The sequence below is a fragment of the Salvelinus sp. IW2-2015 genome, linkage group LG20 (genome assembly GCF_002910315.2).
Source record: "Salvelinus sp. IW2-2015 linkage group LG20, ASM291031v2, whole genome shotgun sequence".
Taxonomy (NCBI): Eukaryota; Metazoa; Chordata; class Actinopteri; order Salmoniformes; family Salmonidae; genus Salvelinus; species Salvelinus sp. IW2-2015.
The window spans coordinates 12,426,996-12,439,659 of NC_036860.1; the positions used below are offsets into that span (position 1 = coordinate 12,426,996).

Sequence of the window (12,664 nt, forward strand, 5' to 3'; positions counted from 1 at the left end):
TTCAGGAAACAGCAGAGGGAGCACCCCCCTACCCACATCGACGGGACGGTAGTGGAGAAGGTGGAAAGTTAAGTTCCACGGCGTACACATCACAGACAAACTGAAATGGTCCACCCACACAGACTGTGGACACACAGATCATCAGGCATTTGTAGTTCTTTATGATAGCCACAGGCAAATATATTGATAGAAGACACCCTGTCCTAGATTTAGGAGGTTATCAAAACGCCAGGGTAAGCCTACATGAAACACAGCCCTTATTTTAAATGTTTCTAAAATCCCATATGGGAAAAATGTATGGTGGAAAAACAATTTGGAGACATTTTCCTGTTTGAACGCTATGTTAGGGTTGCGTCAATTCAATCTGGTATAAGGACAAGTAAGACGATGAGTCACCGATTGTATACTATATACTTTTTATTAACTAAGCAATAAATGGCAAATGCAACTTTCGTATATACGGGTTCAATATAACATCACGCAGGATGAGACACAGAACTCGGCTACGCCCCAAAACTCCCCCTTATATACTCTAACAGTTGTTAGTTCCTGCTTCAGAGYAGGCCTGTTAGAGTAGAGGTCCAGTGTGGTTTTAGACTTACTGGCCTATCGCTGGTGTTGGCGCTTAAGCTAGTCCAGCCCCTTAGCGCTTCGGAGGGTCCGCTGCTGTCTTGATAGAGTGTTGCTGTCTTGCCCCACACTCTTGTTGTTGCATTCACAGTTCCTGTTTTCTTGTACTTTCGGTACTTTTCCATCCTAGCTACGCCTCGTGATGTGCACCCCTCCCCTCCAAGATTAGTCAAGTCATGCTATATGTTTAGCCATACTTTGTTGCACAATTATAACACACACACATACATGTTCATCTCCCCCCCCATACAATCAATAAAACTCAGACCTCACACTAGGTTTTATGTTTTATGGGTWTTATGACTCATACTGTGGTAATCTATACCACTTGATTTCAGGTCCATTCACCATTTTTCATGCCTCTGACATATGGTAATGATAAATAACAGTGTAATAGCCTACAGTTTTCTTGACATTTTGTTTTCATTATTGTGATAGTCTCTTGTTTTACCGGTACAGCATACCCCCACTATTTTTTTTTTTTTCAGGACCATGGACCATACCACCATACTTTCTCCTCTGGTCAAAACACCTCATTACAATACATGTATTAAGAACAAGATCAAACTAGCTGAAACGAGTGACTTACGATTCCCAACATAGCAGCTTCTTGTCATTGTTGGCAGTGTTGCCCACAGCGAGTATTCAGACCCCTCTAGCGACACATTTTCAAAAAAGCGACTAGCGACAAATCTAGCGGCTTTTCCTGTGTTATTGGAGACTTTTGGAGACTTTGACAGGAAAGCATCGTTCTTACTCTTCTCAACGAGCAGCGGGTGCTGCCGTGGGCCCCACCCCCGTCGCAAAGCACTCACAGGCGGCCCAGTCCTCCCAGCTGCAGTCAGAGCAGGAGATGTTCACCCCTCCGTGTCCAGACTGCAAATGAATTGCGCATGCGGGAAGCCGCCGGTGGCTGATCCCGCCCTGGCTTACATTAAGGGCGGGATGTAAATGTAAAAAACTAAACAAAAAAACAAAAAAATGTAATTAAATAAAAAACTAAGTAACTCCGCCAGTTTGTCTCTTTTGGGTCACTTTTGCCGGTCCCAAGCCCGGATAAAGGAGGAGGGTTGGAATTGTGACATAAAAAAAGAAACAAGAATCGACAGAAGAAAGTTCATTTGTAGTTCTAAACATATTTAGGGTGTTTTTAACTCACTTTTTGTCTCTCCCAAGACGTTATTCCTCTCTCCTACAGCGTCCATCACAATTACATGCACATGGCCAATTATGCAAATTAGGTGATGACGTCATTTAGCGACTTTTAGGACAGCCAATAGCTACTTTCCTTACTGAGGAGTTGGCAACACTAATAGCTATCTGGCCATCCAGAATCACAACAACTCATGGACTTCTGCCCCATTTGAAACGTGCGCATCGTTTTCAGYGAACCCATCTATTGCAATTCTACAGAGAGCCAAACATGGTTGCAATGTCCGGATTTTTTTTTTAGCTAAATTGTGTGTTGAGACTTTTCACGTTAGTGAGAAGAGCGAGCGCACGTTATGACAACTTTTTACCAGTTGTAGGTAGGCTATTTAGATTGTCATTATGGAGACCTATTTCCATAATACATTAACTCGCTACAACTGATGCTCATTAAGAAATAACGGTGACAAAGCACAGTGAAACAAATAGGCGCTCTAGAGTGCATTAGATCAATTCGCTAGGAGGTGGTTTAAACTGCATTCGGATGTCGACTTTCCTTATGGAGAACCATAGCAAGCGAAGGGTTTTACGCATGCTCAGTGGACATTTGAAATTGAAGTTATGGAACTCCCTCATGTGCATTAAATGTGGAGAATGATAGCCTACATTTGCATCTGTTGGGTATCAAGTAGCCTATATGTAACAGGGTTGGTTATGTTTCCACTTACCTCTAAAGAAATGTGTATTTAATTCCAATGACAATAAGGCGCGTTGTTATTGGCCCTGCTTGCAGATAGTGGGAGATCACGAACGTCAGGTCTCCCCAGTATGAGAATGTGATGCAAGRCGTAGGTCACGTTCTGAATACTATATTATATTTTTATATTTTACAATGTGTACAAGTTTGCTGTACATTGCTGATTTATACATATKTGGGTATATGGTACCTGTTASGGATTGAGGGGCTTTGGTATATGATTGATGTACATAAATGTGTTAGCTAGCATGCACTAATGTAATGGTCACATAAGCCCACTGCTAACACAGTTGTTTTCATGCTACAGCCTCTGTTTACATGTTGCTTATGATTGCATTTCACACTAATTTTGGATTATAATGACATTTTAAGGCTCGTATGAATGTTCTGCTTAATATGTTTGTGTCATCGTCGCAAATCAACTGAATTATACTTTTTTTTTAAACACTACAACTTCAACCGGTAAAATGTCTCTTTGGCTAACTTTTGCTACAGCCTATATCAATGAGCGTTAGCATTCTAGTTAACAACTGCTGCATCCAAAATAGTCGAGCACTTATGAATGGGACCCTGGACAAGCCGGATCTAATCCCCTTGCCTAAGAAAAAAGCCAGTGCCATATGTTGTCGTGGCCAATAAGGCATTCAGACTGAAATCTAACACTCTGAAGCCCAACCAAGAACCTAGCTGGTAGACGAGAGCAGGATCTTCAATTACAAATAAGCACTATCCTTGGTTATTTTCCTATAATTGTCAAAAAAGACAACACCAAATAGCAAAGAACTGAAATAATCATGCCACRGTTTTCTTATTTTTTCCAGCAAGGCTTTCAAGAGCAAGGCGCTGTGTGGAAAATGMCTTTGGCATCAAGACCACCAGTGGCGAGTGTTCAGATCATTCCTGACCTCGTCCTAGCAGCAACAGCTCTTCACAACTTCACAAGGTCGCAGAAGAGCACACAACAGGTGTACTCAACCCCAGAATTGGACAGGGAGGAAGTGGGGAGTGGAGTGGTGGTGCCTGGCCAGTGGCGCTCCGAGGCTCCTACAGTCCATGCTGCATATCAGGGTAAATTCCATCAATAACTACGCCAGGGAAGGCAAGAATGTCAGAGACGAGAACAWTGACTACTTAAACTCGCCGGAGGGTGGATTCAACTTGCAGTGGAACCTTTTCCAATAATCAGTCACATTTTAACACCATCTTGCTGTAGCCCTAATTATTTCAGAAACTAGTATGCCAACTTTGTTTCCTATATCGATTAAAATATTGAATTCCATCTCATGCATTATTATTATTATTTCTTTGTACTTATCATAAAAATAAAAAGTATAGAGTAATGAGTCAGCACTGTAGGTTAATTGATTTAATAATTAATGTATGCACAAACAACACATAAACATCAAACATGGCTAGCTGGGGACATGCTGTCGGAGTCTGTACAGCCAACGTGATTTTCAGTGCATCACCCCGACAGGMATAAACATCTCTCCGGTAAGATGAAGGGCGGGGGTGTATGTTTCATTATTAACGACTCATGGTGTAATTGAAACAACATACAATAACTCAAGTCCTTTTGTTCACCTAACCTAGAATTCCTCACAATCAAATGCCGACCGTATTATCTCCCAAGAGAACTCTCCTCGGTTATCATCACAGCCGTGTATATCCCCCCGCAAGCGAATACCAAAACGGCCATCAGGAACTTCACTGGACTTTATGCAAACTGGAAACCATATATCCTGAGGCTGCTTTTATTGTAGCAGGGGATTTTAACAGAGCTAATTTGAGAACAAGGCTACCTACATTCTATCAGCATATCGATTGCAGTACACGAGCGAGTAACATGCTCGACCATTGATACTCTAACTTCGGCGATGCATACAAGGTCCTCCCCCGCCGTCCTTTTGGCCAATCCAATCATGACTTCATCTTTTTGCTCCCCTCCTATAGGCAGAAACTAAAACAGGAAGCACCCGTGCTTAGGACTATCCAACGCTGGTCTGACCAATTAGATTACACGCTTCAAGATTGCGTCGATCACGTGGACTGGGATATGTTCCGGGTAGCCTCAGAGAATAACATTGAGATATACGCTGACTCGGTGAGCGAGTTTATAAGGAAGTGTATAGGATATGTTGTACCCACTGTGACTATTAAAACCTTCCYTAACCAGAAACCGTGGATTGATGGCAACATTCGCGCAAAACTGAAAGCACGTACCACCGCAATTAATCATGGCAAGGCGAATATGTTGTAAAACTTTGAGGCTTAAAAAATTGGGCTTGTCACCCAACCCTCACTAACTTTTACAGGTTCACAATTGAGAGCATCCTGTCAGGCTGTATCTCCGCCTGGTACGGCAACTGCACCGCCCACAACCACAGGGCTCTCCAGAGGGTGGTGCGGTCTGCACAACGCATCACCGGAGGCAAACTACCTGATTGTTAAACAGCCACCACTAGCACAGAGAGGTGGCTGCCTACCTACAGACTTGATATCATTGGCCACTTTAATAAATGGAACACTAGTCACTTTAATAATGCAACTTTAATGTTTACACATGTCGCATTACTCATCTCATATATATATACTGTATACTGTATCCTTCACTATCTATTCTTTACTATCTATTGCTTCTTAGCTGCTCTGTCACTGCTCATCCAYATATTTTATACTTATACATTCTTATCCCATTCCTTACTATATTGTGTGTATTAGGTTTTGTTGTGGAATTGTTTGAGTTTATTTTTTATTTTTACAGGGACAGTGCACATTAATCAACGTTTCAGTAAAAGTGCCAGTTTTAGCCAGCCGTCTTATTTTCAACCGCAGTCCCTAAGCAGGTTATTAAAAACACTTACAATAACAATACAGACAATCATTGAGCAGTGAGCACACACAGAGCAACATAGGACAAGCAAGACGTAGCATGCAGACAGAGCAACATAGCACAAAATGCAACAAGACAAAATCCATAAAAGCAACTAAGTGTTTCCACACCTCACAAGCTACAGACAACATGGAAAGCGGCAATACACAACTAGGGATTATGTTCACAAATCTGATTGGCCTTTAGCCATGTCTTCATGTTTTTTGTGAAAGTGTGATTGGTGGTGCAGTTATGTGTGTCTGATGGCAGTGTGTTCCAAACATGGGAAGCTCTCACAGAGAATGCAGATTGACTAAAGGTGCTTTTCCTTAAGGGAACTACACAGTCACCTCTCATGGCAGACCTTGTGGATCTGCTGACATATGTTTGGGTTTTCTGTTTAACAAAAGTACTGAGTGGAGGGTATTACCTGTTAGATACTGCTGCAATGTCGGATCTAGAATTATAAGCATTTCTCTACACTAACATCTGCATGTGAGCAATACAATTGGATTTGAATTGATCAGACAAACTCTGACCCAGGAGTAAAATCAACTCATAAAAGTTTATCTCAGCGGGTAATCACGACCGTTTGAGGTACCGCAAAAGAAAGATAGTGATGAGGCTCAATGGAATCAAATACATCAAACACATGGTTTCCATCTGATGCCATTCCATTCGCGCCGTTCAGCCATTATTATGAGCCGTCCACCCCTCAGCAGCCTCCACTGTTGCCTACTCTAATATGTTGGCATGCATATTTTTTGTTGTTTAAAGCAGATTTTTTTTACAAGATGACCTTTATATCAACACACTTGTCACTCCCATTTAACAACTCTGAATCTCTTTGCCACAGGAGGCATCAAGTCACTTGCAGATAATGTTGCATACACTCTTACATACAACGTTTGAAAGGTCTATCATTTTCATTGAACACAAAGTCAGCGTAAGCCCAGATGCCGTCAATTGCCCAATTTATAGGCATGCCCCATTATTTATTTTTTTGGATGACTTGAAATAACATGATGTAGGGAAATAAAGAATCAAAAGAAAAACTTAGGCATATAGTTGTGAAATAGGCCTCTTGAAATCATTGCCAAATGCTCAAGAGATACTGTTACATGTACAGTAGGTCTAGATTATTTATGGATTGATCATATAGAAATATTAAAACATTATTTTAACAACTCCAAAGTAGTTGCATGTGGCACAGGAACCACAGACTCGCTGCATTTTTCTATTATCAAGACACCTGCTGATAACCCTTAACTGGTTAGGACAGCTCATGAAGTGTCCTAAATATCTGTCGAGTAGGTGTGACTTTTATGACTAAAGGCATCATACATAGCTTTTTACCCATCAACCAGATAAATGTTCCTACTATGAGACCCTTTGTGGATACGGGCCCAGATCTAATGTATAGTCTTTAGTGGGTAAACACAGTATTGTGATGTGCAGGAAACAGAGGTTTCAATCACAGTCAGGCACATGTGTACTACAGTCTATTTGACTTGGTTTTAATTTGTGGTGGTATGTATGATGTCTGACGTCCTCATTGGTTTGTCTCAGGGGAGAGGTGCATTGTGGTTCAGGGTTGCTGGTTGATGTCTGACTTCCTGATTGGTTTGTCTCAGGGAAGAGGTGTATTGTGGTCCATGGTCGCTGGTTCACCCCAAGTGTCTTTGAGGAGTTTGGGGGGAAGAAGAGCAGTAAGAACTGGAAGTACAGTATCCGCTGTAGAGACACCACTCTGGGAAAACTGATCCAGGTACAGAATATATTTTGATTTAATTTATTTGACCATTTAAAAACACAATTCAACCAGACGTGATAACACAGAAAAGTTGAACAGCTTGGTCACTTTTCATACTCATATCAGGCCTATGTCATTTGAACAATGTTACCATACACTACACTCTGGGATATATATATAGGTCTGTATCATATAGTCTGTATAATATAGGGCAGACTGCGTTGGTTGTCACACTTTTTACTCTTGTGTACCTACTGGTGCTGAGAAATACACACGAGTAAAAAGTGTGACAACCAACGCAGTCTCCCCTATATGATACAAAACTATTTTCAATATTAGGAGGAACACCAAGGTCTTGGGTTGAAATGGGGAYCGACCCTTTTTATCTTCATATCTAATTCCAAAATGGAGTCACTGTAAGACCTTTAAACAGGTTAACATTCACAAGGCCACAGGGCCAGATGGATTACCAGGATGCGTACTCAGTGCATGCACTGACCAGCTGGCAAGTGTCTTCACTGACATTTTCAACCTCTCCCTGACCCAGTCTGTAATACTTACGTACCTTCAATCAGACCCACCATAGTCCCTGTGCCCAAGAACGCCAAGGTAACCTGTCTAAATGACTATCGCCCCATAGCACTCACATCTGTAGCCATGAAATGCTTTGAAAGGCTGGTCATGGCTCACATCAACACCATCATCCCAGACATTGTGGACCAACTCCAGTTCGCATACCGGCCCAACCGATCTACAAATGACGCACTCTCTATTGCACTCCACACTGCCCTTTCCCACTTGGACAAAAGGAACACCTACTTGAGAATGCTGTTCATTGACTACAGCTCAACGTTCAATACCATAGTACCCTCGAAGCTCATCACTAAGCTAAGTACCCTGGGACTGAACACCTCCCTCTGCAACTAGATGTTGGACTTCCTGACGGACGCACCCAGGTGGTGAGGGTAGGCAACAACACATCAGCCACGCTGACCCTCAAGACCAGGGCACGTCAGGGGTGCGTGCTTATTCCCCTCCTGTACTCCCTGTTCACCCACGACTGCGTGGCCACGCACGACTCCAACACCATCATTAAGTTTGCAGACGACGTTGAGATAACCTATAGGGAGGAGGTCAGAGACCTGGCAGTGTAGTGCAGTGTAGTGCTAGGACAACAACCTCTCCTTCAATGTCAGCAAGACAAAGGAACTGATCATGGACTACAGGAAACGGTGGTCCAAGCACGCCCCATTCACATCGACAGGGCTGTAGTGGAGCCGGTCCTGAGCTTCAAGTTCCTCGGTGTCCACATCGCTAAGGATCTATCATGGTCCAAACTCACCAAAACAGTCATGAAGAGGGCACGACMATRCCTATTCCCCCTGAGGAGGCTGAAAAGATTTGGCATGGGCCCTCAGATACTCAAAAAGTTATACAGCTGCACCACTGAGAGCATCTTGACTGGCTGCATCATCGCTTGGTATGGCAACTGCTTGGCATCCAACAGCAAAGCGCTACAGGGGGTAGTGCGTATGGCCCAGTACATCACCGGGGCCAAGCTCCCTGCCATCCAGTACCTCTATACCAGGCGGTGTCAGAGGAAGGCCCAAAAAATGTCAAAGACTCCAGCCACCGAAGCCATAGAATGTTAATTCTGCTACTGCACGGTAAGCGGTACCAATGCACCAAGTCTGGAACCAACAGGACCCAGAACAGCTTCTACACCCAAGCCATAAGACTTCTAAACAAGACTGCTAGATAGATAATCAAATGGCTACCCAGACTACCTGCATTGACCCTTTTTTGCAATAACTCTCTTGCACTGACTTTATGCACACAACCTGGACTCTACCCACACATTCACACATACTTACACTGACTCCCCGACACATACATACAAACACACACTGCATACACCCACTTGGGATTAATTATTTTCCAGAGAATCTACCAAGTCTAAATACTAGGAATAATTCATAATTATCCAGAGTCCCGGGAAATGTCCATAACAACYGAAAGTGCCCATTTAAAGCGTTTTAAAAGATATGGTCACTATGCCAGGGTTCTCCCCAAATAACAGTGGCGCTGCGCCACCTTGTCTTCTTGGCTGCACAACTATGTAAAGATTTCAGAGCAAATTAAACTGATATTTAGTAATGTTAGAATTAACTTATAATAATTYTTTCATTATATATTTTTTTCTTGTGACATCCAATTAGTAGTTACAGTCTTGTCCCATCGCTGCAACTCCCTTACTGACTCGGGAGAGGCGAAGGTCGAGAGCCATGCGTCCTGCAAAACACGACCCGCCAATCCGCACTGCTTCTTGACACACTGCTCGCTAAACCCGGAAGTCAGCCGCACCAATGTGTCGGAGAAAACACCATACAGCTGGTGACCTGAAGTAAGCGTGCATGTGCCCGGCCGCCACAAGGAGTCGCAAGAGGGCGATGGGACAAGGACATCCCAGCTGGCCAAACCCTCCCCTATCCCAGATGACGCTGGGCCAATTGTGCGCCTTCTCATGGGTCTCCCGTTCACGGCCGGCTGCGACACAGCCCAGGATCGAACCCGGATCTGTAGTGACGCCTTGATAGAATGATCTTTGATCGCCAATGACGTTGTGAATTGCAAAACAGGCCGTTCATAAATTCTGAGCGTTATCATGTTCCTCAAATAATTCAGCGCATTTCAGCAGTAGGCTACAGTTGAAGTCGGAAGTTTACATACACCATAGCCAAATACATTTAAACTCAGTTTTTCACAATTCCTGACATTTAATCCTAGTAACAATTCCCTGTTTTAGGTCAATTAGGATCACCACTTTATTTTGTTCTGGGTGGGCATCTATCCGCGGTGGCGGCTCAGGTGCGGGACGCAGACCCCACTCCACCACTGGCTCACCCCACTTTGGTGGCACCTCTGGTGCTGGCACCCTCGCTGCGGGCCCCAGACCGGGCACCCTCGCTGCGGGACCCGGGACCGGGCACCCTCCCTGCGGGACCCGGACCGGGCACCCTCGCTGCGGGCCCCGGACCGGGCACCCTCGTTGCGGGMCCCGGACAGGGGACCGTCGCTGGAGGCTCCGGACAGGAGACCGTCGTTGGAGGCTCCGGACCGGGGACCGTCGCTGGAGGCTCCGGACTGGAGGCCGTCGTTGGAGGCTTCGTGCCATGACTCCTCGCTGGAGGCTTCATGCCATGGATCATCACTGGAGGCTTCTTGCCATGGATCATCACTGGAGGCTTCGTGCCATGGATCATCACTGGAGGCTTCTTGCCATGGACATCACTGGAGGCTTCGTGCCATGGATCATCACTGGAAGCTTCTTGCCATGGATCATCACTGGAGGCTTCGTGCATGGATTACCTCACTGGAGGCTCTTGCCCTGGATCACTCACTGGAGGCTTCGTGCCATGGAATCATCACTGGAGGCTTCTTGCCATGGATCATCACTGGGAGGCTTCGTGCCATGGATTCATCACTGGAGGCTTCTTGCCATGGATCTCACTGAGGCTTCTTGCCATGGATCATCACTGGAGGCTTCGTGCCATGGATCATCACTGGCAGGCTTCGTTGCATGGATCATCACTGGAGGCTTCGTGCCATGGATCATCACTGGAGGCTTTTCTTGCCATGGATCATCACTGGAGGTTCGTTGCCATGGATCATCACTGGAGGCTTTCTTGCCAATGGATCATCTACTGGAGGCTTCGTGCCATGGATCATCACTGGAGGCTTCTTGCCATGGATCATCACTGGAGTGAAGAGACGTATGGGCAGTCTGGTACGTGGAGCTGCCACAGGGCTCACCAGGCTGGGGAGACATACAGGAGGCTTGGTTCTTGGCGCTGGCACCGGATACACTGGGCTGTGGAGGCGCACTGGAGGTCTCGAGCACAGAGCTGGCACAACCCGTTCTGGCTGGATGCCCACTTCCACCCGGCATTGTGGGACGCTGGCACAGAGCACACCGGCCTGTGAATGCTCACTCGAGACACCGTGCGCATCACCCCATAACACGGTGCCTGACCAGTCACATGCTCCCCACGGTAAGCACGGGGGAGTTGGCTCAGGTCTAAACTCCGACTTCGCCAATCTCCCCGTGTGGCCCCCCCCCCAAAAAAAAATTGGGAGCTGCCTCTTGGGCTTCCGTGACCGGGTCTTGTCCCCTGCCATTCTCTCCTCCCCGGTCCAGCTCGTCCTCCAGGATGGCGCACGCTGCTTGGTCCCTTGGTGGTGGGTAGTTCTGTCACGACTGTCGTTGAAAGAAGACCAAGGTGCAGCGTGGTGAGCGTACATTTTCCTTTTTATTACAAACTGTCGCCAACAAAACAATAAACGAAAAACAACCGTGAAGCTTACAGGGCATTAGTGCCACAAACAAAGTTAACTACCCACAACAAAAGGAGGGAAAAAGGGCTACCTAATTATGGTTCCCAATCAGAGACAACGATAGACAGCTGTCCCTGATTGAGAACCATACCCGGCCAAAACATAGAAACACAAAATCATAGAAAACAAAACATAGAATGCCCACCCCAAATCACACCCTGACCAAACCAAATAGAGACATAAAAAGGCTCTCTAAGGTCAGGGCATGACAGATGTCTTGGCTGATTTCTTTTGATTTTCCCATGATGTCAAGCAAAGAGGCACTGAGTTTGAAGGTAGGCCATGAAATACCTCCACAGGTACATCTCCAATTGACTCAAATTACGTCAATTAGCCTATCAGAAGATTCTAAAGTCATGACATCATTTTCTGGAATTTTCCAAGCTGTTTAAAGGCACAGTCAACTTAGTGTATGTAAACTTCTGGCCCACTGGAATTGTGATACAGTGAATTATAACTGAAATAATCTGTCTGTAAACAGTTGTTTTAAAACTTACTTGTGTCATACACAAAGTAGATGTCCTAACCGACTTGCCAAAACTATAGTTCGTTAACAAGAAATTTGTGGAGTGGTTGAAAAACGAGTTTTAATGATTCCAAGCTCCGGCGCCATTTTACAATCATTACAAGAATAAATCAGTCTGTGAATTTGAACCAAGCAAGCTGATAAATCCTTCATTTTACATCTTGCCTGCATCTTGTCTAGGTTACTGTTGGCTATCTGAAATTAGATGTATGCCGATCAGGGGCTGTAGGCTACCTGCATCTACTAGCTTAACCAAACTATGGCAAAGTTTAATTACAATATAAACCCAGATTTTAGCCAGTAGGCCTAGCCTATTCCTATTGAAATGACAAGTCAATCTCGCAAATTGGCCATTTATAACGGGTTGTAGCCTTAAAATCTGGCACATAATAAAGTCACAATTGCCAGAAATTTGCCTAACATTCGTTTTAAAATTTTGTCCAAGTATTTCTTTCAGAGACTTCGATATCCTCTGTCCAACTTTCATCACTCAAACAAACTCCTGTCGGATGTATCTATAGTTATGCACATGTCATAATGTTTTATTTACAATCACAGCAGTTAAATCGACATTAATCTGAT

The 12,664-nt window shown here is 44.6% G+C and overlaps 1 protein-coding gene across 1 annotated transcript in view; it reads left to right on the forward strand.

Annotated features, from left to right (window-relative positions):
- The first annotated feature begins 3,390 nt into the window (after nt 1-3,390).
- LOC139029529 (uncharacterized) overlaps nt 3,391-12,664 on the forward strand; it is a 19,538-nt gene continuing 10,264 nt past the window's right edge. The window contains exons 1-4 of the mRNA XM_070449712.1: nt 3,391-3,604; nt 7,043-7,176; nt 8,358-8,765; nt 10,115-10,297. Coding sequence (XP_070305813.1) covers nt 3,391-3,604; nt 7,043-7,176; nt 8,358-8,765; nt 10,115-10,297 — 939 coding nt within the window. The remainder of the gene's footprint in view (nt 3,605-7,042; nt 7,177-8,357; nt 8,766-10,114; nt 10,298-12,664) is intronic.